Here is a 25,685-nt window from a genome sequence, read left to right on the forward strand (position 1 = left end):
GAAAATGAATCACAGCTTACAATGTTCATATTATATAAAGTTTTCAAGCGCAACTGATTAAAATATATAAGATATACATATATGTCTCTTATTATTATTTCTTTTTTTCAAAATAGATAAAAGTAAAAATAAAAACGCTTTGAGAAATTACTCACAAAATTACACTCTTAATTTAAAATAATCGAGATTAATAATTAATAAAACATTAATTGGTTGTTATTAATTATTAATCATTAATAATTGATCATCGGTATTACGCTAGTCCGTGATATATCAACCAGACTTACATTATTATTATTATTAATAATTTTACATAAAAATTACAGATAAAACGACTCATTACTTTCTTATCCTCGATTATTTATAGTGATCTGTTATTTTAAAACGTTTTATTTATTTTTTATTTGTTTTTTTTTTTAATAAATTTAGCCACAATATATATAATTAAAATACTTTATGTACATAAACTAATTAATTTAATTAATAAATTTATTTAAAAATAATAATAGTGAATTCCTTATAGTGCATTAGAGGGATTGAGATTGAGATCGGCCAGGAAGAGGACGAGGCGTACTTTCGTGCACGATCTTTTTTATTAACTTTTGTTTCTTTTTTTTTTCTTTAATTTTTTTAACAATCTATGTCTAGTATATGCGGGCAGTAAAGATATTTGAGTATAAAATTACAGGTGACGCCGTTACCTGGAGCCGAGCGCGACAACCAAAATATTTTTTTTAAATATTAATATTCATATATAATATTAATTATAATTATAGTAATCAATGATCATAAAAATAATAATAATAATGATAATGGAATATTTAAATTGTACAACCACGTGTTTCTCACTACTTTCATTAATCAACTTGACAATTAATTGGCTAACGTTTTAATTTATATCTAAACTCCAAACAACCTACTCTCATCTTTTATATTTTATTATTTATTTATTTATCATTATTTTTATTTAATATTTATTATTACGACAGCTTCATTAACAAACTGACGGAATAACGTCACAGTTAATTAACATTTTAATAAAAAAAAAAAATAATAATTATATAAAAGGAACTTATGGCTGTATATATTTATATATATTCGCATCACTCGTGTCCTTTTGCTGGCCATACCAAAGAAAAGCAGTCGACAAAATTTAAATAATAATAATAATAATATTAAGAGATTGGCTCGAATTATTCCGACGATGTCTCTATAATTTATCGTTAATTAACTAATAAATCTTATAAATAAAAATAATAATAATAAATTCATCAGACAATTGATATTAATTATTATAAATTATTACAATAAAATAATTTATTAGGCGAGGGAATCGTGTCTTACTTAAATTTATCATTATCATTTAAACGCATTATTTACTACATTGTAAATTAATAATAATGATAATTAATAGTTTATTACAGTAACTATTTTTATCCAAAGTTAGACTTATTTGTATTTATTATTTTACTGATCAAAATCGATTGTTTATATTATTTATTTACAAAATAACACAACACATGCACACACACATTCGTCACCAATTTTTTTTTCCTTATTAACATCACAATTAATTTACAGTTTTTTTTTTAAATTGTGGTATTGTTTGAAGAAATATCGCTTTAAAAATTACAAAATTGACTTGGACATTATTTATATTTTTATTTTATTTATTATTACGAAGCTCCGTTAAATTTAAATACTAAACTTTGTGAAAAATGGTCATCAGGTAAAAAAATCATTATAAATGTTCTGGTTCTTTTGGCGATTGCCGAAATAAGCTCAAGTGTAATTAAATTTAATTTCAATTATTTTAATTACTAAATCGGATATTTTTTATTTTTAAATTTACCTGTTAAAAAAATTTACAAGGCATTTACGTGGATCATATGTCAATAAATTTAATTAGAAACTCAATCATCCGTTAAAAAAAATTACAAAAATTATGATAGCGTTTAACGCCCGTAAAAAAAAAAAAAAATAAGAGTAAAATTAAAAATAATAAAACACTTGAATGATTATTTCACAACCGAACTTAACCAGCAGTCAGTCGTGTATTAAAAAAGACTTTAAAAAATGTTATTTTATTATCGGATACATTCATGAAAGTTAAATCTTTTACAGTCCAGTTTTTATAAATGAAAAATAATAATAAATAAAAAAAAAAACATAATAATTCTATACATTAAATTGCCACAATTATTAAAACGATTCCACGTAATTCAACTTAATTATTTTATATAGATATATTTTTTTTTAAATTAACCAACGTCATAAATTAAATTTAATTATCAAAATGATCAAGTAAATAAATACAACACAGAGAGATCATACAATGGACGATTTTAACGGAAGAATTGTTAATTTATAATTTATGATAATAATAATAATAATAACAATAGTAATAGTAACATCTGTTTGATAAATTTAAATGATAATCAGTTATCCGTAATGATAGCACACGTCACACAGATAATATGAGATTTTAATAAAAAATAATAGGGGATTAAACAAAACTGTACAGCACGCAATTGCTCGTGACTCGTTACCTCATTCGCACATTTTCACTTTCACTGATATTTAAATACACAGAAGACATTATCATCATCACACATTATTGTTCTTCCGAAGCTATTTATATATTTATATATATAATATATTTATTTAAAACGAAATGATGGTATAATTATTATATTTAAAATATAAGGATGCAACAGCAAAAAGACAATTAATAGAGGATATTTAATTGATATTTTAAGGGCATCCTCAGACATCTCCCAATTTTTTAAAAATATCTTATTAACGAACTGTCATTACCGTATTACAATTTTATCAGTTGATTGAAAGGAAATTGAAGTATTGATTGCAAAAAAGGCCAACTTTAAATTCCACCGAAATATAAAATTTATAAAAGTTTCTGACAGTTGTTATCAATTTGGAGTCAAACGAAATTTGATAAAGTTTATCCCAAAAATTTGAATTTTAATACCATGTTCCAAATTTCGTTAGACTCCTAATTGATAACTGTAAGAATTTTTTTTTTAAATCTTTATCTTGGCGCAATTGCAAGTTGTCTTTTTTTTCAATTAATTCTTTAAATATTTTTTAATTAATTAATAAAAATTCAATGCCGTCATGACAATCGAGTTATTGAATATTTTTAAAAAGTGGGGAGAGACTGTCTGAGCATGTCCTTACGCTTGACAGTTGAGTCATTGAATATTTAAAAAAAAATATGGGGTACTGTCCGAGAATACCCTTAATTTCTTACGTCTTATTATTTATTATAATTACTATTTAAAATTTTTATTTAATAGGATAAAATAATAAAGTGAGAATATAACAGACGTAGATATGTAGATAAATTAAACTTGTTAAATTATCTAGATGACTAAGTACATTTAGAAGTCTGTCATATATTTATCATTTTATTTTATTGGTGATTACAATTAAATAGATAGTGCGTTATTTATTTATTATAAATTATAAAATTATTTATTTAAATTTAATAGTGCTTGCTGTTTGCTCCTATATAAAGCTGCATAACACATCAATTTCGCTTTTTAATTAACAAACTTATCAATTCCCCCGCCCTCATTACTGTATTTTTTACTCCTGAGAATATACTATGGAAAAAAATTTATTTGTTATTATATTACACATTTTCTTTCAATGCTTTTATTATTTCATTGTTTATTATTATTATCATTTTTTTTCCATTGTATTGTAAAGTTTAATTATGAGTTTTTTAATTAATTAGTTAATTAAATTAACTGCTGAATGAATTTGTTATTTTAATTTTTAACAAATCAAAATCGATTGATTTTGTATTAATTTGACAATGCAACAATAGACAAAACGAATTTTTTTAAATGTCAATTACACTGTAGACACCGACGGCTGATGAATATGACATAATCGTAATAATTAATAATTAATAATAATAATAGTAATAATAATAATAATAATTAATAATAAAAATTAGTAATTAATAATGAAGATGATAATAATAAATGTATAGCAGTGGTAGAGTATCAGTGGCTATGAGGATGAAGATGATTGTTCAATTGGACAATGGTGGTGGTGTAGGCGTGGGTGTTGTTGTGACAGTCGTATGCTGTAGCACGGAATCCCTGGAGGCTGAACGACTGACGTCCCTCAATAATTTAACAGCCTCGCGTTCGGAATCTCCACTGTTTTGGTTGTCTTTGCCAGGACGTTTACCAGCACCTCCAGCCCCGACTCCTAGATGTCTTCCAGCTCCACTGGCACCAGTTAACGTTCCTCTGGCATTAACATTATTATCCCCAGCACTAATATCCGCGCACTGTACCGTTCCCCCGAGCCCAACAGTAACAGACAGTCATTTCTGTCGTCCACTTTTTTTCTTCTTTCGTTTAAAAAAGCAGCAGCATCTGGAAATAAAGCAAACACTAATAGGACTTAGAATCGCTTCTCATTATTTATCAACTTTATAAATACACACACACATACATACATACGTATATGATATGTTATGTTATGTTATGTTACATAGATGTAGATGTAATGAGACATGCTATGCTTCAACAAGAAAAAGTTTAATGGCCCGTACCGTTTTATTTGTTATGGAATTTTTAAATTTTACCAGACAAGAATGAGGCTGACGAGTGTACAGTTAGTGAGTTTAACTTGTCATTTAATTATTTTAATTATAAAAAAAAATGCGTATATATATATTAGTTAATTAATTAATTAAATAGCAGCAATAAATTATTGAAAATGTTTTATATTTAATGAGTGTGAATGTAGCAGACTTCAGACAAATTTTAAATTATTTACTTTATTTATTAACAATTTTAAAGTTGTCTGATGTTTGCTACATTTACACTCTTGCATGTAATGTAAAATTTAAAATTGAAAATGTTCTAAAACTCGATTAATTTTAAACATAAGCCACACTATCGATATTAAGTTAGCACATAATTAAACAGAAATAAAAAAATCTATTTTTAATTAAACACTTGATACATAAATTTTATAATAAACAAAAAACAAATGTGGTAAGAAATTGTCAGTTATTAGTAATCTTACACAGAACTAAAAATTAATCAACAAACGTTTTCATATTGAACTCATTAATAATTTGTAATTAATTTAGAAAGTAATGAATTAATTTATTTAATAACTATAACAAGTGATTGATGTCCAAGTTATAAACGTTTGCTTGTTTAGTTTAAATGATTAAGACTAAGAGAATAAGAAAAAAAAATAAAATGTATAAAGAACTAGTGGTGATTAGATGGAATAGTGATGATTATTTTTTTTTACGAAGTCTAGAAAGATTAAGAAGATGTTTGTATCGTGATATAAAATCATTTGCAGGTCTTGAGGATTGTTTAGGAATATTAAGTGTGTCTGAAATAGTTTTAGTGGATTGATTTAAAACACGAGTAACTCCACACCGTGGGCACTTTTTTCTCATTTTCGTAACAATAACAGGGCTGGAAAAATTATAAAAGTAATTTTATTTTATTTTTAAAAATAAAATAATAGAAAAAGAAAAGAAAAAAAGGGTTAAATAAATTAAACCATTAAAAATATATTTTAGTAATAATTTACACATGAGGTAACTGACATGCAGTGCTCGTAAATATCACAATGTAATTAGTACTAACTTGGTTTCATCGATCATCTCCACTTCCTGCGGTGCAGTTATTGGTGTGTTTGAATGTCCAGCAGTTGGATCGTCATTTGCCAGCTCACCATTTGTCGAGGATACCACCTAGATTAATTATAAAAATATAAAACTCATTAACTGTTTTATTGTTATCAATACACTTGATAAATCAACGAGGTTCAACAGCGGATGTGACAATTTATGAAAAAATAATTTATCAAAAAGTAAATAAATAATTAAATAAATAAATAAACAAATTGTTTAAGTGAACTCGATGTACAAAATAATTTATGAACCAGTAGACAATTAGATGAAATTTAAATCTACATCACAAAAAATCTAAATGACATTTAAATCAATGGATGTATAGTTAATTTTATTTTAATTTAATTTATGATTATAAATATTTAGCAATGATCAATAATTGTCTTTTTATATTGATAGTGATGGGTTTTAATAAAACTTACATTAGTGATTAGGGCAGTTAGTAAAATTACCCAACAGACAATTAGATGAATACAAAATAACATGCGGCATTAATCGATAAATAATAAATAGATAGTTAATATAATAATAATAAATAAATAATTAAAGGATTAAAATAACTGCTTATGAACTGACCATAATCCGATGATGCCGTAACTAGAAAGGAATTGATTTATTAATTCTGAGCCATTTATTATCGAATCGGCGTTATGGAATTAAATATATATATTTATACATTGATGTATAATATATGTGGACAAATATAAACGTAAAAAAAAATGATAAACTAAAAATGACGGTGACGCGTGGAGATATTTATTCCTGGGATATGTAAATTGAGTAATGGAATAAGAGGATAAAAAAATTTAAAAAAAAATTGGAAGTAGGATAATGCGGGTTCACTCACCTGTACTGAGCCGTGTCTGTCGGCAGGCGTCAATGTACCACCAGCCCCCGTTTGCTTGACTGTATCGGGCCATGTGGTTCCCACCCCTTTACCGCCGCCTACTCCCACCCCTCCACCTGCCACGTCCTGGAGGAACAAGCGGGACATTGTTGGAAATGTGTCTTGTTAGTTGACTCTGAATCGAGTTAAAAGGAAAACGCGAGATGATCCTTATATCACTAGCTTTGATTTATCATTTTTAACAAAACATCAACAGTTTTTATTTTTTTATTTTATTCTTTTTATCTCATTTCATTTTGCGACTATTCCTTTTATCACCGATCAATTACTCTATAATAATAACAATAATAACAATAACGCCCTTGTTACAGTCAGTTCTAACTTAAAATTTAGCCTACAAACTCCAGGAATTCTACCTCTCGTCTACTGCAATAGATTATTACATTTACTGACTCAGTTAATTGCTAATTATTATTGTTATTATTATAAATAAAATTTACTGTACAATATAAATAATTAAATGGTAATAAGAAGTAAAAATAAATTTAGCAGCTACGGTGTGTTAGTTTATTCCAAATAAACTTTTTATCTTGAGGAATAAATTTTTACGAGGCTTACATATCTCCCGTGAATTTCCACGCTTGCCTCATCCATCATCAGAATGACATCCTCCTCATAATCATCGTAATCCTATAGATCGTTGGGTCACGAATATCCAAATAGTAGTTTTAAAAAAAGTATATTAAATACGACGTACTAATAATTTATTTATCATATTTTATAAACTTTGCTCTTTGACGTTTACTCGATATTTGTTTATTTTAAAATATATATATTTATGTGACTCATTTAATTACTTCACTCGAAATAACGATTCAATTTTTTTTTAAATATTTTAATTATCGTTAATTACGGCGTGTAATTTTTTTGTATTAAACTTTAGATAGGGCATGCGGTTACTTTAATAACAGAAAAGTGTGTTGCTATACACGCGCATGCTAAGAATAACATGATCCGCGGTTTTTATTACCTTGTAAGTGGTAGGATGCCGATCTCGGTTGGGTGACACCACGATTTCATGTCCTGTTTGCATCGATCCCACTGGTGTTGACTGTAATTCAAAAATTAAAACATCAGTACGTCATATTGTTAATTTAAATTATTTTTAAAAATATTTTATACTTATCATTCTTTATGTGATAAATTTAAAGTGTAAGTGATGGTAAGAGTGCGCATAGATTAGTGTGACATAACAACGTACTTGAGAGTTTCGGTATTGAGCCCAGGAAATGCGAGATTCCACTCAAAATAAATATTGTGTAACCCGGAAAAGATTCTCACTAAAGATGTTAATGATAAAAAATTTTTTTTATCTAAATAAAAATACCATTTCCTGAAGATAGTGGATTTTAGTTGTGTAAATATACTAACAAAAAAAATAATTAAGTATCAAGTAAATACTATTGCTCGTTGATAAGAAAGCACGAAAATAGCATGTAAACATAGCTTAGTGGTGTACGACAACAAAAATTTACTTGATAACGTAATAACAAAGTAATTGAATGATAATAATAACAAAAATTTATATTTTTTTCGGTTTTCCTCAAGTATCTCTGATAGTGCGATGACAAACCTTATCTGATTTAGTTTTTCCAAGATGAGAGGGTGCAGCTAATCTCAACTGCCGAAGCTGTTGAAAGTTGGGGGGCTAGATAATACATTGATAGGCAGCATGCAAAGTTAAAATATTTTAAAATTAAAAAGCTTCATATTTTATGTTAATAAAGTAAAAAAAAAAACAACAGCAGTTTTAGGCCTATCGTGACACATGATGTATATTGAGTATATATTTAAACGGTTATAATTTTTTGACATGCTAACAGGCAATTTGTAAGTTATTTAGCACCCACCATAGTCTTGCCCGTCCAATCAAACTCGCCGTCATTGACGAATCCTCTTCGTTCAAAAAGATCCTGGAAAAGTTTTCTCAGATACTCGTAATCAGGCGTCTCGAAAAAGTCTAATCTCCGTACATAGCGTAAATAAGTCGCCATTTCCTCGGGATGACCGTCACAAAGTACTTCAATTGGTGTCGCTCGCTTGGTATCGCCTATCTTCTGATAACGTTCCTTCAGAGTGTCTGCCTTTAGCCCTTGCCAAGGCAAGCTGCCTCTCAAGAAGTACATGAACATGTGGCCAAGTGCTTCCAAGTCATCTCGCCTGCTTTGTTCTGTAAAATACGACAATTAGTCGGCATATTATTCACACAGTAGTTTATTAAATAAGTTAATAAATAGGTAACCTTTTCCAAGATGAGTGTTGATACTCATATAGCGCGCAGTCCCAGTAAGACTCTTGTGTTCCCGGTACGGTATGTGCTTGTTAGTATCCAAATCTATGTATTCTTTGGCCAATCCAAAATCGATGATATGAATTATTTTCTCTCGTTTAGTCGTACTACGTCCAATAAGGAAATTCTCTGGCTTGACATCGCGATAAATCAGATGTCGACTGTGTACGTACTCTATCCTATGGAGCTGCACAGCAAAACAATATGAATACGGTGTGTTGTTAGTTAGGATTTATTGCTTTTTAGTTTGCTTGCTCGGGGTCGATGACACCCGGTGTTTATTGTACATTCAGAGCTAAATAGTTTGTGTTGCATAGATAGATAGTTATGCATTCAATTGAAAATGTGTTTTTTTTTTTTTAAATTACCAGCTGTGTTGCTATGCTGAGAACTGTTTTCAGCGTGAATCTTCGCCCGCATAAGTCGAACAAGTCTTCCAAACTCGGTCCAAGGAGTTCCATCACCAGTGCGTTATATTTACCGCATGGACCGAAGTAGTACACCTCCGGTACACCTTCTATATGCGTGTTATGAACTGTATACCAATTAATTTTCACATATAAAATTTTTAAATATTCATAATAGTCGCAACAACTGAATCATTTTATTTCTATCCATATACTTTTTTTATTTTTTTAAACAAACTCGACATTTACTCTAAAGTATCACCTCTGATTTAAGTAAATAAATAATTAAAGTATCGATAGTTGAGTTTAAAATTTTAAATTTAATTCGAAATAAAAAAAAGTTTTGTTGCCAATTATGAAAGTAACTGAGATTAATTAAAACGAAATAATTACTCACCATGTGTGCCTAATAATTTGTAAAACCTATATTCTAAATGAAGCTGTGGCGCCTTTGACTTCATTGGTTCCTAAAAAAAATAATTGTCGTGAGTAATTAAAAATCTTATGGATCCCGAGTACGTCACAATGACACTTACCATTTTAATAGCTACGTGTTCATTATTGTATAGATTTTTTCCTGAAAATAATAAAGCATGATGAGTGTACATGAATAAAAAAAATATATATATATGTATACATGTATATTTATTTTAATTTATTAAGTCATGATAAAATGTACAGTTCATTATAAATTACATTCACGCGACTCAGAGACCCGGAGTGATCATCAAAGAGGATTTAATTCCAGCCAACGAGACAGAGATTTCGTTGTTGTCTTGCTATGTAAGAAGCAGAATATAAAAAAGATAGCTTTGCTCAAGGGCCAATGGCCATCAGCCACCAGTCTCTCTGACTCTTGTCTTTTCTTCCATAAGTACTCGACTCGTGAATTTAATATAAATAAATAAATATTAAATATAAATATTTTAATCCTCAAGTTAATTATTATTAACCAGAAATCAGACATTTTTTTTAAAATTAATTTTCTTAAGTAAACTTTTAATTAAAATTCCAAATAAATTTATTGCTAACAAAAATTACTCGAGTCAGACTAGTGCTCTAATTACAAAATAAATTCTTGTTCAGATTAATTTCCTGAAAATTAAAAATAAAATATTTTCTCATCCTAAGAGTTTTTTTTTTTTACAAAAATAATTTTTCTTCTCGACTGAAGTAAATAAATAAATATATTTCTGATAAAAAAGAGTTTGAGTTTGTGCGTGTGTAAAATTTAGTTACACTTGGACTGTCCCGCGGGTCGGGCTTTCGATCGACCGCGTGCAGTCTCACGATAAACTAGGCCACACTGAAAATACCTCACGTGCTTACCAGCCCGATCCAAGAGATTTCTCAAAAGTGTGGAACGATCAGACACATCTAACATACTAATTATTTGTTACGGATAATAATAATATGTAATTAAACTTTTATTTGTTTATTTAAATTTAAATAAAACCAAAACTAAAAAAAATTTATTCCAACAACAGCTGCATTGTTGATCCATACTAAGTATCAGTACTTAACATTAGTAGTAGGTTGTAAAAAAAATATAGTGCAAGAATGAGAATAAAGATGAGAATGAGAATCAGTATCAGTAGTAGCAGGGTTTTATTGCGCTTGGTAACACACATCAAGAGTCAACGACACTTGTTGTTACCAAGTGGCTATGGTTTCCCGCGTTAATGTTTTACGTCCAGGTGTTAGAATGTAATAATCCTATTGAAGCCGACCGACCGGCCGGGCGGTGGCTTTTCCGATAATAAATTTACTATAGTAACGAGCTGTTGATGGTAACGTTAACGTATAGTCATAAAAGATACAAGATAAAGAGACAACAGGCGAAGCAAAGCTGAGTAAAGCTGAGCAAAGTAAAGGTACATCAACACACGTGTTGTAAACTAATATATATACATATATAGATAGATAGATAGTTGACAAGCCAACAAATCGACGTTGTGTACATCGTCTACCGACCGGACACACAGAAGCCGCTTAATTTCCTATCATCCTCCTCGACCTCGTGGTCCAAAGGTTTCACGGTCACATGCGCTTAGTATAATCTAATTAAAAAAATAAAAACGCGCGAGAGCATGCAACGGTTGTTGTAATTAACACATCACGCGATACACAATCATATCCGCATATAATACTCCATCGATGCATACTAATTTTCTTTTTTCCTTCCTATTGAACCCCCTCCCGCGCGCTTTTTTTTTAAAAGACTAATCATTCTTTAATTAATATGATAAATAATTTTTTATTGTAATCATAGATAATTCTGTCAGATAAATCATTTTTAATTCCGAGAAAAAAAAATTTATCTGTACTATAATTATTTTTTTTTATAAAGTTAAAAGTTAAAAGTTGAAACATTAATAATTTGATGTATAGACGTAAGATAAGCAACAGTTTGTATATTAAACCTCGGTGTTATATATTTTTTAGCACATCTTTATTTATAATAAATTTTATGATTCTGTTTAAATAAGTTTTTTTTAGAAAATACTCGGATCAATAAATCAAAATATTTTTATTAATTCCTATATTTGTTTAATCGGTTTCATACATTCATTTATTTATTACTCTAGTTATTTAGCAATAAAGAGCGAATGTACTGTATCAATAACGTTATTGTTGATAAATACAATAAAAATAAAATTTTAAGAGTTAATGATCTATTATTCAAAAGGTTAAATAGTCTGTGGTTATATTGGTGACGAATTGCGAGAGACACCTTGTAGAAAGAGGTCACAAATGTCGTGAGCATCCGCACCAGAGCTTGAGACAGCAACATGACGTTGATGCGATTGTATACGCATTTTAGTTCTCATGCTTCTGCTCCAAACAAATTTATATACATATAGATATATATTAACTATATAGCTACTAAAAAGTAACAATGAATTTGAAATTAAAGTGATTACACTCGACCACATACGGGTTGAATTGTGGACCAATCAGCTGACACTTGGACGAAACTTTTGGTATTGAGTTTCCAAGCATTATTATTATTATTATTATTATTATTATTATTATTATTATTATTATTATTATTATTATTATTATCATTTAAATAACTTACATCACGCGAGCAAATGGAAAGGTTTACAATACTACATCGAAAGGATTTATTTTAAAAATAAAAATATATATTTTTCTTCAGTTATAAGGCTTCAATATTGTGAACGCATATTTATGCTCTACGTGATAAACAAAATCCACAGCAATAACTGTTGCTAGGCTTCAAATATATGTATTAGCAGAAAGAGAAAAGGAGATTAAAGAGTAGATTGAAAGATTAATTGAAAGAACTAGGTAAATTGATAAAGTTCCTCGACATTTTCACGTCTCTCTCGTAATGTCAAGGAGCGAAGAGAAGCCTCACCCTTTTATGTGCATAGCAATGCACATACTTTAGTCAAATAAAAGGCAAGTCAATATCTGGGAATATGTTTTTCTACCCCCAGTACGGTGTCGAACGCCTGGGCTCCGTTGCTACGATGAAACTTTTTTCAGGATGTCTAAAAAAAACCAAGGGATGAAGATAATAAGATAGCGGGTAAAAAATAATGAAATAATAAAAAAAAAAGCAAGAGCTTCGGCAAACTAGACATCACGTGTATCGATCGATTGAACTACCACGACTGGCCTACTCCCACTTTTGCTTGCTCGCGACTCCTTTCTTCTCCCGTTCGCCGCTCGTGCTCCTTCGTCGCCGTGCCGCCCTTTCGTTCCCTTCGTCTCCTCAACTACCGACATCCTCATCGCATTGGTTTTCTTCTCCATTCGGTCCTGCCTCTCATCTGTACTCTCCTTTGACGTCGAGTGCGACACTGCGACCAGGAGTTCAACGAGTCTTGCACCATCTCTGTCAACGATTCGAGATAAAGCTGAATAATAAAAAATATGGAACCGTGTTATGGAGTAAAAATAAATTTTAATCGCGGTACAATCAAGTGAATCGCGGATCATTTGACGTGTTAAGACGGTTTTATTGTCGGTGCCGTAGAGTACAGGGTAAAAATGTAGGTCAGGGTATCGGGCGAACACTTAGAGACCCTCTACTCTTACTACACTGTTTTATATATACATTTATATGTATATATAAATATATGTATGGATAATGTATAGATATAATTTAGTCGTGACTAAACTGTGTAAAGTAATGATTCAACTACGCTCTTAACTTTGACATCTCTTGGATTATTCAATAATAAAAACGGTTAGAAAGTATTATGAGGGATATAAGTGTTGTAAAGACTTAAAATAAATATATATACATATATATATATATAAATGAGGTATAATTTAAAATAAAACTAAAAATATTTCAGAGAATGCTAAACTATTCGTACGCAAACTATACAGTAACTGTTAGGTAGTAGTTTAAATAAAAAGGATTTTAGTAAAAATCGTCTGGTTAACGAGTTATCCCTCGGGGATAAATCCATAAGCGGCAATCACATAATCATCAACGTCACGAGCGCTGAGAGTTAAGAAGGTTACGATCCAATTTAACCGTTTACTCGGCTGGCAAAATAAAAAAGATTAGAGTTGAAAAAAAAAAAAAAAGAGGCAGTAACAGAGCAGACCCTACTCCGAAACCTAGTCCTCCATATTCAGATTGTATTATTTTGATCAACATATTCTGCTATCGATTGTCTGTGATTATATGGATTTTTTACAGGCCTTTTAAAGACTCATGAGGGAACAAGTTAGCCGATGCTAAGTGAATTCTCGCTGGTTTAGACCTGCAAGAAATAAAAATAGAATAGAAATAAGAGATAAAAAAATTATAAAAGCGATTTCGACACGAAAAACGAGATCCAAGGCGCCACGACCAGATCCGGGGAGTTCATTTCACTTGGAGCAGTCATCGGGTACACGCTCTGAGTCACTCGATCCGACCAGACAGGTAGCAACCTGTCCGCCGACAACAACCAAGGCCCCAAGAGAGAGCGAATAATATTTTTAAACTTAAATCCATTTAAAACTTAAACAGTTTGTGTTGGTTCGACCAGCTGACGCAAATCCCCCAGCAGATTTCAGGATCCTGAGATCTCGCTCTTTGTTTCCCTCCGTCTCTTTTCGGCCCTTTGTGCCTAAATATCTAACAGTTTCCATTGTTGGGTAATGAGTCCCAGTCTGGTGAATAAAATATTGAGCAACAGTAATAGTAATAGTTATAGTAATAGCAACGGAATGCAATGGCAATTATTGTAGAAGGAATAATAGACTTTTTACAAATAACCAAGGGCACAATCTAATTGTAGGACACGTGGTGGTTGATTTTATAACAGCGACTGAACGCTACTCTGGACTCTACTCGGGTACATTCGAGCGTGAGAAACCGGGTGAGCGATGGCTGATCGATTGGATCCCCTGGTAATTTTTTTTTATTCCTCCTCATTCTTACTTCTCCACTTCTCCTCATCTTCTCTCAATGTGGCCATGGCCGGAAGTTCTCCTCCTCGAAACTCTATGTCGTAGTCCTTTCTCTTGTTTGTATGTACCTGCTTGGTGAGTTTGGAATTTCGTACTTCCCGTTCCGGTCCTCGATCACCAGAAAAAAAAATTAACTCTCTCAATTTTTTATTTTCATTTTCATAAGTATATATATAGATTTTTTTTTCAAGAAACCGCGCGAGAGTGAATGAGAGATAAAAAACAAGTAAGTCATCAGACTACTGAATTACGCGAGTACTTTTTTATTATTATTTTTTTTTTATCATACATAATTGAAAATTTACTGTCCCTACTGCAAGTTAAAATACATTTTCTGCAGCTTGAGACCTTGCACTCGGTACATAATTGTCCGCGCCCGAGGCCGTTGCCGCGCGATTAAACTACTCCCTCCTCATTCACTTCTACTATTTTTTATTTCTCTTCTTCTTATTTATTTTTGTTTTCTCTTTTTCTCCTCCTCTTCTTATACTTCTTCTACGTGTTCTTATTCTGGTTCTTATTTTCTTTATACTTTATAACAACTCTTAGCTATAAACACACATACTCATATATTAACATATGTACTTGAGCCCTGTTGGTTTAATTTGCCTCTCCTGTCAATGCAAACCGTTTTATTTTCTGGCACCGAGTAGTTCGCACCTGACGATCGTGAGACCCACGACGACGACGAGTGGAGGGCCAACCAAGTTAAGTAGAGAGAGCCCGTACCGGGCGTAGAACCAAGTGTATAAACATTATAAGAGAGCTGATGTGTAGTTTTGTGTTGCTGAGGTGAAATAGTAAGAGGCCAGGTGGTGCATCAGGGTTGTGTATACACACATGCCTGCATGCACACCATCAAGCAAAACGACGTGAGTTACCGTGGCTCTGTGTCAGAATGAGAGAAATCCACATCAAGGCAGCCTCAGAGAAAGAGCGAGAGAGAAAAATAAGGAGAATAGGACGGCGGTACCAGGGGACTCGAGTCAGTTCGTCTCGACTCGTTTCGCACGAAGCGAGGCCACAAGACAGTCGAGGAAGTCGACTTATGCACACACACTCGAGCGAGACAAGAGCCCCGTGGCTATCTTGATTCGTTATCAACGCCATTTTCAAAGCCGGTAGTTTCAAACGTGTTTACTAAATGCATCAACGACTGCTCATACTTTTTATCCCTCATAGAAACTCCCTTTTTCATCTCCACATATATATATTTATATACTTTTCTTTTAATATAAATTGTAATACAATATACATATTTGTTTTATACGATTGATACTTTTACTAACATCTGTAGTATAGGCAACAACGAAAAATCAAATATTTATGTCTCTCTGTATACTTACAGTCTAGTCTTATTTATGTGAGTCACACATGCGATATAGAAAGTAGTCAGTCTTCGCCATATTCTATACTCTATACACAAACAGGAAATAATAATAATAATAATAATAATATAGTAAAACATCTTGACAGAGATTCGTTATTCATTAATCACTCGGTCTTGTCTTAACTTGCGTCGTGGCTTTTGGGTACACACAATTCAGATAATAAAATTGCTGCAAAACTGATAAGTTATTGATAACATAGACACTCACTGAGCGACTTTTATAATGCATCAAAACACGAGTATTATCATTTACTATATTTTCAACACATAATTTTATTTTTTATTTTTATTTTTAACGAATAACGACGCAGTGATATCGGCGCTATAAACAAACTGATAAATTCAAATTCTAATGACGTAACAATTGATTATAGCTGGTAAGAAGTTGAGACTGGTAATGTTTAATGTAAATCAATGAGAGCATTAAAATTCATGGATGAATATACAGCAGCTAATTGATAATCAACTCTCTGCGGATTTGTTATTGGTACAATAAATAAACAAAAGGGTCTCTGAGATTATCGGGTATTTACGAGTCATTTTTTATCCTATAAACACATTATACATGAACAAAATGCTTGTTCATTATAAATAAATTGGAGTATCGATAAAAAAAAACTTAATAATAATAAAGAAAATAAAAGAAGAAAACTTACCGAGTCTAAGCTCCCCGAAATTACCACAGCCAATTTTCTTTCCAACTCTGAAGTTTGGTCCAACCATCAACACTCCGGAGGTGGAAGTAACACTATGCCTAGAGGTGTGCATGTTTGATCTAGTCGCGTTTCCGCTGCCCCTAGAAGTTCTCTTGGCAGCTTCCTGCTCCCTGTCACGGTCGTTTCTCGGAAGCTCCTTTTCGCCTCTGCCCGTTCTACTGTCACTCTTCTGCATCTTGTATCACTGGTCCACAACCTTCTGAAAAATTCTGGCCCACAAGTGGGACCGTACTGATCACTAAAATGCCTAAATTACGCCCACCCTTGGGCTTGTCAGTTGCCAGTAGCTGATGAAAGTTCCATAGAGGAGACTCATCTCCATTTCATTTTTCATAAATCATACTCTTGTTTTTTTTTCTCTATTTATTATCGACAACTAATTTTATGAACCGGACAACTGCCACTGGTCACTTAAACTCTATTCCAACACTGGTATTTATCAATTTTTTTATTTTCCTCGCAACCGAGGTGCTTAAATACCGAAAAAATGTACTTGGGAAACTTGTTACACCGGGTTCTAGGGAATTAAAATCCCCGTGTTTTAAAATTATAAAATTTATTTACATAGATACAAATGAAGGATGACACCGGTGTGCCGAGGTGTTGCACGCACGGTAACCACCAATGACGGACACGACCACGGCGACGATGATGATGGGAACACACATATGCACGCACGCTTAAACGCACCAAGAATGTCAATAGCTACCAACTTTTGTGTCGTCTGTCGCGGTTCAACAAAAATAAAATACTACTAATAACAATAATAATAATATTTATTATTATTATTATTATTATTATTATTATTATTATTATGCTGATAATAATAAAAGAACAGGGCAGTCGTTGGTGAGTCTCATAACAAACGCAGCGATGAGACTACAAGGAGTGTCGTGAAGAAAATTAATTAGCTGATTATTAATTATTGTAATTTATGGTAATATATAAATATATAAATATATAAATATAAATATATTTATTTGTATAGTGTAAAAAAAAAAATCCGAGTATAAATAAAATAAAAAACCCGGCCGGCCGGGATGATGAATTTAGTCAACACAAACCTCCTCAGTGGTCACTGGGCAACACATCCCCAAACGTGGCTCTGTCTTCGTGAAGCAGGGAGCACCCCGAGAAGACCACCATTATGGGTCATCGCTGGCGTTTTATAAATCGCGGGAGCGATATATTTTTTTATGGGCTTATGAGCAACTCTAGACACTCGTTAACATAAAGCTCACTAAGTTGATCAGGATCCACGGCGTCGTGTACTAACGACCCTCGTACATTGACCCGAAGTTTGGAAAAGCCGTCTTTCTCGTGCCCGTTTATTCCACAATCGTACGGCCCTCCTTGTATATATGTCTATATTCTATATTATGTATTATACATCTATATCTATATATCTATAGATGTATATATAATATAATGTATCCTCTTGGCTCTCTCACACGACGGCTGCAAGAAGGATCGACTACTTCAACGACAATTGACGCGCGGGTCTACTTGCTGTTGTTACATCCACTTTGTTCCTGAATTATTATTCTGATTATGATTTCAAATCAGCTTCTGATTGAGCTTTTGCTGCTGGCTTAGCTGCACCTCCAGAACATCATTATCATTCTTATAGATTTATTTTATTGTCACTATTTAAATAAAACACACCAGTGGTAAGTTCCTTGGCTGTTCTTGTTCAGGATTTCGGGCACCACCCGGGTCACTAAAAGACAACACCAGTTTTATTGTTATCAACAGAACTTGTAATTAATTGTAATATAAAACTCAGCTCAACTAAGTTTAACACTTTTAACAACTACAGCACTATCACTTGGCCAACTCGGATAAACGGTTGCGAACGGGCATTGAGTTCTGCCTCTCGCGCTCCGACTCGACATTGGATGAGAAATATTTTCTACGGGGCCGGCAGGGTTGCCAAATTCATCTTCTACATCGTCTAGACCCAGCTGTCGACAACCAATCCCAGTCCGGTTATTTCATGGAAATGACGGCTTTAAATTTACAAACCAGATGGCGCCTTCTTACGGCCTGGATACTTTTGCTCTTTAGCTGGCGGGCGGATTTTATTTTGAATTTTAAGATAACCCACTTTTATATTTATTACTGTGATTATTATTTTTTTATTTTACTGCAAATAAAATTTTTTGACACTGTGATTTTTTAAAATTTTGAATTTATTTAAACGGCTGCCAAGTTACCAGTCAAAATTTAAATTTAAAAATGGGCGATTGTAAATAAATGAAGTTGGCTTTGATAAACGCCGGGATTTGAGTCAACGTTTCCATGGCAGCGGACAACTTTACGTTTATTATTTTATTTGATATTGATATTGACATTAATATACATATATATCGTATATAGTCATATATTTACATTGATACTATTTTATTAAATACTTTTTTTAGAATTATTTATTCATACGTAATGTGTAACAATGGATCAATTAACTGGACCCGAAGTACAGGTTGTACTCAACTTGAAAGAAGGTAATTTTGTTAAACGTAACCTCTTTGTTTTTAAAATGGCGGGAAATTAATTATTATTAATATTATTAGTAATTAGTTATTGTTATTGATATGAGTGTGAATGTAGCAGACACCAGACAAATTTAAAATTATAAATAATTAATAAAATTAAGTTTTGAAAAAATGGGCATTTAAAAAATTTTAAAATTAATAAGTGCATTTTTTATAATTATTATTTGATTAATTATTTATAATTTTCAATTTGTTTGATGTCTGCTACATTCACACTCATTTATTTATTTGTATTTTTTTTTTTAGGAAAAGGATTTGATAAAGTAAATAATCCAACATGTATCGTCGCAACTTTGAATGGCTTGTCATTGGAGACTGATTTTATTGATCCTGAGCCATGTCCTCAGTACACAACCAGTTTGGTATGGGAGGCTACCAAAAGTACTTTGAGAAAGTAAGTTTATTAATTGAATTATTTATAGTTTGTTATTGACATGCTGGCTTAAATTTATGCAGGATGCGTTCAGGACAAGAGCCTCTGAAGATCGAGTGCTTTGAGTACAGAGAAAATGGAACCAAAGACAAGTTGGGATACTTGTTGTTGAGTTTAAGGACTGCACAAGTTGTTCCTAGAGGATATGACGGGAATATAAAAACAAACTGGTTGAAGTTGTCGGGTCTAAGGAGCGACGTCAAGGCTGACAAACCAGAATTTTTGCTGTCCTTGACAATAGGGGAGCGCGAGTCACCAGGTACTGCTGACTCCAGCAAAAAAGATGGAGTTGATCAAGTGGTTCTGCCTAAAGATCTACCTACTCCTTATCTTATCAACGAGGAACGTCTTATACAGTTGGGTCCTGTTAATGAATGCCGTGATATATTTATATTTAGTATTATTACTGAAACAGTTGCCAATATTGACTGTCTTAAAGACAGAGCCTCGAAAATAGATACCGACAAGTCTTATACACTTTGGTATCACGTATTTGATAATGAAATTCAGTCGAAGCCTTTCGTTTATAGTCAGTCAGTTTCGTTGGACGAAAAAATAGTTATTCGAATAAGAAGTTCGTTGAAAGTTATTAGAAATTATTTACAATACAAACCATATTTTTTGATACTACTTAAGCACAGGGAAAGTGTCTTGGGTCAGTCGGAAGTAGATCTGAGGTCTTTGGTGCCTACTGATATTGTTGAAGACTTTTTAAAGAATTCAGACAATGGGTGCACAGTTTTGTATGAACATTGTTTGCTAAAAACTTTAGAAAATAGGGAGGAATTTGTTGTTGAAGACAAGCCGTTTGTTAATATTCAATTGAAGCTGCAATATCTAGGATCTAAATCAACCAGCTCGCAGAATTATTTTAGTGAAATTTATAAGAGAGCCCCGTATTCTATTGATCACATGGTAGGCATTTTTTAATTTTATTCTGCATAAATATTTTTAATTTTATAGCCACAATTATTTTTTCTTTTGTAAGGTACAAAAATCATCGGATATTGAATGTCATCGACATCCTGTTGGTGATTACCACAAATGCACGTGTGAAGTCCATAACATAAACAGCTGTACCAGTAGAATAGATCGTTATCCGTCAGTTGATTTAGCTCAGAGACGTATCGAGTACTCTCATATGTGCAATAAAAAAGATAATGCTAAAAATGTTGGTGCATATCATTGTTATTGTTTACATATCACATTGAACAGTATTAAATTGAGATCTGAAATGTCTATTGATAATATCGAGTTTCGTTTCCATCATCCTAAAGCTGAGATAATGTCAACAGTTTATCCGAAAGTCTCAGCGATATCGGGCGATCAATTACGATTGCAAGATATCGGCTGTAAAGTACACTTCATATCTGCCTCTGAAGAAATACGTAATTTATTGCTATCATTTCCGCCGAAAGTAAGTGTTTGCGACGGTGATAAGGCGGAAAAGATGTTTGTGGGTCAGTCGGTGCTGGATGTCTGTCGTTTGTTTGACAATCAGATGACTCTAAATTGTCAGTATGAAGCGCCGCTGTTTGATAACAGCTTCAATGAAATCGGTTTCATTGATGTCTCGATGTATTTAGAGGACCATGGCCCGTATTATCAAACAAACAAACGGTCTCGTGACGAAAACTTGGGCCCGCCGATTCTCGACGACAGTCTTGTGTACAAAATCGTCGACGAACTGGAGACCTGGAAAGAACGACAGCAAGAAATATTCAGATTAGAATTGAAGCGCAAGGAAGAACGTCATTTAAATCGTTTGAGCGAAGAGTGGCAGAAACGCAGAGAGTCCTTGGAAGCTAAATTTAATGAGAGTGTTGAGCAATGCAAAGTACTGGCGAATAAATTAAATTCAGCTACTGATGACTTACGGGCGCGTAAGCTTCTAAGTTTGGAGAAAGAGACCCGTTTAATTAAAGCCAATGAGGAATTAAAGCTGTCGTATGATAAAAAGTTTGAGGAATTAAAAGATAATTCACAAAAGGTACAGCAGGATTTAGCGTCAAAGCTCTCGCAATTAGAAGAACAAAAGCAGAGTTTACTTGTACAAGTTGAGTTAATGAGAGCTGATAATTCAAAGCTTGAGGATATTATAAGGAAACAAAATGAAGAACTCAGTGTTTTTAGAAAGGGTTCATTGATGCAGGATCAAACAGAAAATTTATTACATGAACTTAAAGACCTAGAGCGTAAGTTGAACAGTGCGCAGAAGAGCAAATCATTTTTTAAAGAACAGTGGGGCAAAGCTGTCAGAGAAATTCACAAGATGAAGATGGAGCACCGGCAGGCTATTGAAGTTCAAATTAAAAACAACAAGGAAGAGTTGAAAAACATCAAGTACGTGATACTTTTATTTTTTTTTTAGATTGATATTTTATTTTTATATTTTTTACAGCTTAGAGGAAATACTTCATGCAGACTCGGCGGCTTTGAACAGCGACAAGATACTGCTCGGTCAAATCCAAAAAGAAATAGACATTATCAGACCAAAACGTTCTTACTCATTACTTAGCCCTGAAAAATCATTCCCTTCGACATTCAACTCGAGGTCGCAAATGAATTTTACTCGGCGCGGTCATTCGGCGGTTTCGGAGGAACAGGACGAACGACTGCGAAAGCTCATCGAGGAACGTGATGCCTTACTTAAGACTAAAAGTTATACAATTGATGATGCCATCATAGTTAAACTTAATACGGAAATACGATCCCTTCTTGTCAATAGCTAAATTATATTTTTTTACACGAATAAAAACAAAATAAAATAATTAAACATTTTTTTTTTTGCTTATAATAACTTGGTAAAGTATGGAAGAATGTCTAATGGCGCTGGGTAATCTCTCAGCCACATGGGTCCTCTGTATGTCCGGTTACTGTTTCCGTCCTTCCAATTTCCTCTTGGCAGATAAATATCACGGACTCTTGAATTTTCTGTGATCACTGGAGCCACCAGGACTTCTTCTCCAAGTAAATATTCTAGATAAATGATAATTTATTAGATCAAACAATTATATCAGCAGTTTTTTAAAATTAATTTATTACCGTCATTTATTTTGTGGGCTTCCTGGTTGTCAGGATCAACCCACCATATAGGCGGATTTACTGGGGCTCCAGTTTTGACTGCAGCTTCCATAGCTTTTACAATGCTCGGAGTTATTTCTGCATGTAAATCTGTGTACTTTTTGGAGATGTTGATGGTCTAGAGAAAAATATTCAATAATTAGTAGAGTAAGTGATTAAAAAATCTAAATAATATTTTACTTGTTGATCAAAGTCCCAAGGGACGAAGGAGTACTGAAGTGAAGGCATGAAGACGTTGCACTGAAGCCATCTGATGAATAATTCTTTCGACGGAAGTACTGTACCATTCAGCATTCCGTTTAGATATCCATTGCCGCCAATCATGTCAGGAAGAACGAGACCGTAACCTGCCATATTCATTTGGACGAGAGTTGTTATCAATGTTGGCAGTCCATTGTTCCAGGTCCATCGAGAGTCTTTATCGATCATCCGAATGAAAATTGGTAGATCTTGGGTTGCCCAGCCGACTCGAGCTTCGATTACTCGATCGAAATTACTAGAGAGTGCGTTGACATAACTTTTTGTAAAAATACCAGGTTGAAATTGGATTGGTCCCGTTAGGTTGGCCACCTGTGGCAGCCAAGATGATTCACCAGCATCAAACTTGAAGCTGTCAATACCCAGCTTCTGTATTTGCTTCAATCTTCCGACCCACCAGGCCACGGCCTTTGGATTTGTAAAGTCAATCGTCGATGCTCCGTTGTTAGCTTAACATTTACAAACGACCGATTAACTAATTATCTAATCAGCAATCACGCAATCTAATCATAAGTATACTTACTACTTTGCCACCAATCCATCAGAACTCGTCCATCTTTACTTTTAACAAAGTACCCATTTTTCAAAGCTTCCGAGTACGCTGGGTTACAATTTTTATTTATGAACGGATGGATCCACAGAGTCACCCGGAACCCTTTTCGTTTCAACGACTGAGTCATACGCGTAACGTTAGGAAATTTAACAGGATCAAAGACCGCGGAGCCGTAGCAAGTTTCCCAATTGTCATCGATCTCCAGTTGGCTGTTATTGAACTTATTCTTGACAATCTCATCAGCGAAGTCATTGACAACCTTTTCACTGACATTGACTTTGTACCGCGCCCAGGTAGACCAAATAGGATGTTGGATCATCTTGACATCCGGATATCCCGAGGGCTTGCCCAGATGACGATTTACCACAGACTGATGAGCGAGTCTTGAATTATTGTGCCAGGAAATCTCATAAGACATCGCCAGCGTACTGTTGTCTGAATAAGGCGCCTTGTTCTCAGCAATCAAACATAAATATTTGTCTCTAAAATTGTTTTGGTCCAAAAATAATGGAACCCAGTTCATTACTCTAAGACTGAACCCTCTGCTAGACAGCCAGTATCTTTCTGCAATTGCCATATTTTCAGGATGAGTTGGAATGTATGGCTCCTCTTCAAAGTACATGTGCTGGACTGGCCAATGCTGATATCTGTACTGTGGGCCTCCAATCCACTGGGTGTCATCTCTCAGAGAAAGACAATCTGTCAAACGTCCTTTTGATGATGGCAAGAAACGGTTGATTGTAACGAACTCCTGGTTAGGAACCACTTTTATTACCGTGTGTGTTATGTTGCCACTGGTAACACATGTTGAGAATTGCGCGCATTTTTGGAGACCCAGTGGTTTTCCTTGCAGACGAGGTTCTTCAACGTAGAACTCAATACGCATTTGCGAACCGTCTGCAAAAGAATAATTTTATTGCAATGAAATTAATAGAAAATTATAAAAATTATTCAGTAACTTGCTCACCATTTTTGGTAGAGTTCAGTACAACTTGATTATTTTTTGTGCTGATTTCAAATATTCCGTTCTTTGATTTAGCGATTACTCGCGTAAAAACTGAATCCTCTGCATCCTCGACATCATCGGCAAATACACTGGCACTGCCTAGCACGAGTAGAAATATAACTTTTGCTGAAACTAAATGAAGAAATTGATAATATTATCATTAACTTTGAACAATGAAGTTAAAATTGAAGTAGATAGCGACACTTTACCAATCATTGTCTGGCAGACTACCGATCAACTAACACCGTAGACGTAACACACGTTTTTATATCAATCTCTGTATCTCATAAACACAACAAAAATATGACCGATTATCTCTGTTGTCCGTCTTAGTCGAGCGCCGTGATTGGATTTCCCACCTAAGAAAAGGCGATTATCTGGCTTCCTGTTAAAAGGAAATCTAATGTTATTATATATGGCCTCATTTGTCATTAACCGATGGGAATTTTTAATAAAAAAAAATGTCATTAAGCCAGTGATGATATAATTCTAGCTTGGATTGTTACATGACCGATTATTAAATTTTAAAAGCTGTTATTTAATATGTTTATTAAAAATTGATATCTGACGTTGGATTGATGATAATTTTATCAATTCGTTTCTTAGCAAACATTCTGGGCTCAATACTAACAAGTTTATCATTTTTAATCAGTGAAAGTTTTTATTGAAAATGTTGTTTATTGAAAACAAACATTTTGTGTTCTTTGAATTTTAAAAAAATTTAATTATTTTGAAATCTTGGGTTTGCAAATAAAGTTTGAATTTTAAAAATTAATTTTTAAATAATCCCGGGTATTTATTTAAAAATAAAAATCGACTTGTATGAAGTTCATTAAATTTTTATGAAATCTAATAAAAAATAAAACGTATCTGAGTTGTAAATTTAAAAAAATAATTGTTAAGTGAAATTTAAAAGTTAAATTGACAGCTTTAATGA

The 25,685-nt window shown here is 32.7% G+C and overlaps 3 protein-coding genes across 11 annotated transcripts; 1 reads left to right on the top strand and 2 right to left on the bottom strand.

Annotated features, from left to right (window-relative positions):
- Positions 1-16: 16 nt before the first annotated feature.
- LOC103576170 (casein kinase I) lies at positions 17-18,782 on the bottom strand. Of its 9 annotated transcripts, none has more exons than XM_008556258.3 (11): positions 17,924-18,782; positions 16,800-17,055; positions 9,845-9,885; positions 9,706-9,775; positions 9,270-9,436; positions 8,854-9,088; positions 8,462-8,781; positions 7,582-7,662; positions 6,552-6,677; positions 5,658-5,764; positions 17-4,433 (listed from the first exon to the last, which is right to left on the bottom strand). In XM_008556258.3, the coding sequence occupies exons 2-11, from the start codon at positions 17,032-17,034 to the stop codon at positions 4,364-4,366; spliced, it is 1,452 nt and encodes a 483-aa protein (XP_008554480.1). In that variant the 5' UTR covers positions 17,035-17,055; positions 17,924-18,782; the 3' UTR covers positions 17-4,363. The 9 variants fall into 9 exon arrangements, with proteins under 9 accessions (XP_008554480.1, XP_053593190.1, XP_008554485.1 ...); XM_053737215.1 differs by having other exon boundaries at positions 16,800-17,058; XM_008556263.3 differs by having other exon boundaries at positions 17-4,415; positions 9,270-9,418; positions 16,800-17,068.
- A 130-nt stretch (positions 18,783-18,912) lies between these two features.
- On the top strand, positions 18,913-22,627 carry LOC103576172 (centrosomal protein of 120 kDa-like). The gene is made up of 5 exons (XM_008556265.2): positions 18,913-19,363; positions 19,661-19,808; positions 19,871-20,762; positions 20,836-22,190; positions 22,249-22,627. Exons 1-5 carry the CDS (start codon positions 19,312-19,314, stop codon positions 22,577-22,579), a joined length of 2,778 nt encoding a protein of 925 aa, XP_008554487.1. The 5' UTR covers positions 18,913-19,311; the 3' UTR covers positions 22,580-22,627.
- LOC103576171 (myogenesis-regulating glycosidase) lies at positions 22,568-25,131 on the bottom strand. The gene is made up of 6 exons (XM_008556264.2): positions 24,958-25,131; positions 24,710-24,880; positions 23,713-24,639; positions 23,112-23,638; positions 22,893-23,049; positions 22,568-22,826 (listed from the first exon to the last, which is right to left on the bottom strand). Exons 1-6 carry the CDS (start codon positions 24,962-24,964, stop codon positions 22,639-22,641), a joined length of 1,977 nt encoding a protein of 658 aa, XP_008554486.1. The 5' UTR covers positions 24,965-25,131; the 3' UTR covers positions 22,568-22,638.
- Between the last annotated feature and the right edge of the window lie 554 nt (positions 25,132-25,685).

Source organism: Microplitis demolitor, chromosome 3 (assembly GCF_026212275.2).
Source record: "Microplitis demolitor isolate Queensland-Clemson2020A chromosome 3, iyMicDemo2.1a, whole genome shotgun sequence".
In the NCBI taxonomy this organism is placed as follows: Eukaryota; Metazoa; Arthropoda; class Insecta; order Hymenoptera; family Braconidae; genus Microplitis; species Microplitis demolitor.

What these genes read in the sequence shown, in the direction of transcription:
- LOC103576170 (XM_008556258.3), bottom strand. Translation starts at nt 17,034, where the DNA reads ATGCAGAAGAGTGACAGTAGAACGGGCAGAGGCGAAAAGGAGCTTCCG. An exon ending in TTTCGGGGAGCTTAGACTCG is followed by an intron (nt 9,886 to 16,799) that starts GTAAGTTTTCTT and finishes TATTATTTTCAG; the next exon opens with GAAAAAATCTATACAATAAT. An exon ending in CAACACTCATCTTGGAAAAG is followed by an intron (nt 8,782 to 8,853) that starts GTTACCTATTTA and finishes CGTATTTTACAG; the next exon opens with AACAAAGCAGGCGAGATGAC.
- LOC103576172 (XM_008556265.2), top strand. Translation starts at nt 19,312, where the DNA reads ATGGATCAATTAACTGGACCCGAAGTACAGGTTGTACTCAACTTGAAA. An exon ending in CGTATTCTATTGATCACATG is followed by an intron (nt 20,763 to 20,835) that starts GTAGGCATTTTT and finishes TTCTTTTGTAAG; the next exon opens with GTACAAAAATCATCGGATAT. An exon ending in GAAGAGTTGAAAAACATCAA is followed by an intron (nt 22,191 to 22,248) that starts GTACGTGATACT and finishes TATTTTTTACAG; the next exon opens with CTTAGAGGAAATACTTCATG.
- LOC103576171 (XM_008556264.2), bottom strand. An exon ending in ACTGAACTCTACCAAAAATG is followed by an intron (nt 24,640 to 24,709) that starts GTGAGCAAGTTA and finishes ATTCTTTTGCAG; the next exon opens with ACGGTTCGCAAATGCGTATT. An exon ending in AGCCCACAAAATAAATGACG is followed by an intron (nt 22,827 to 22,892) that starts GTAATAAATTAA and finishes TCATTTATCTAG; the next exon opens with AATATTTACTTGGAGAAGAA.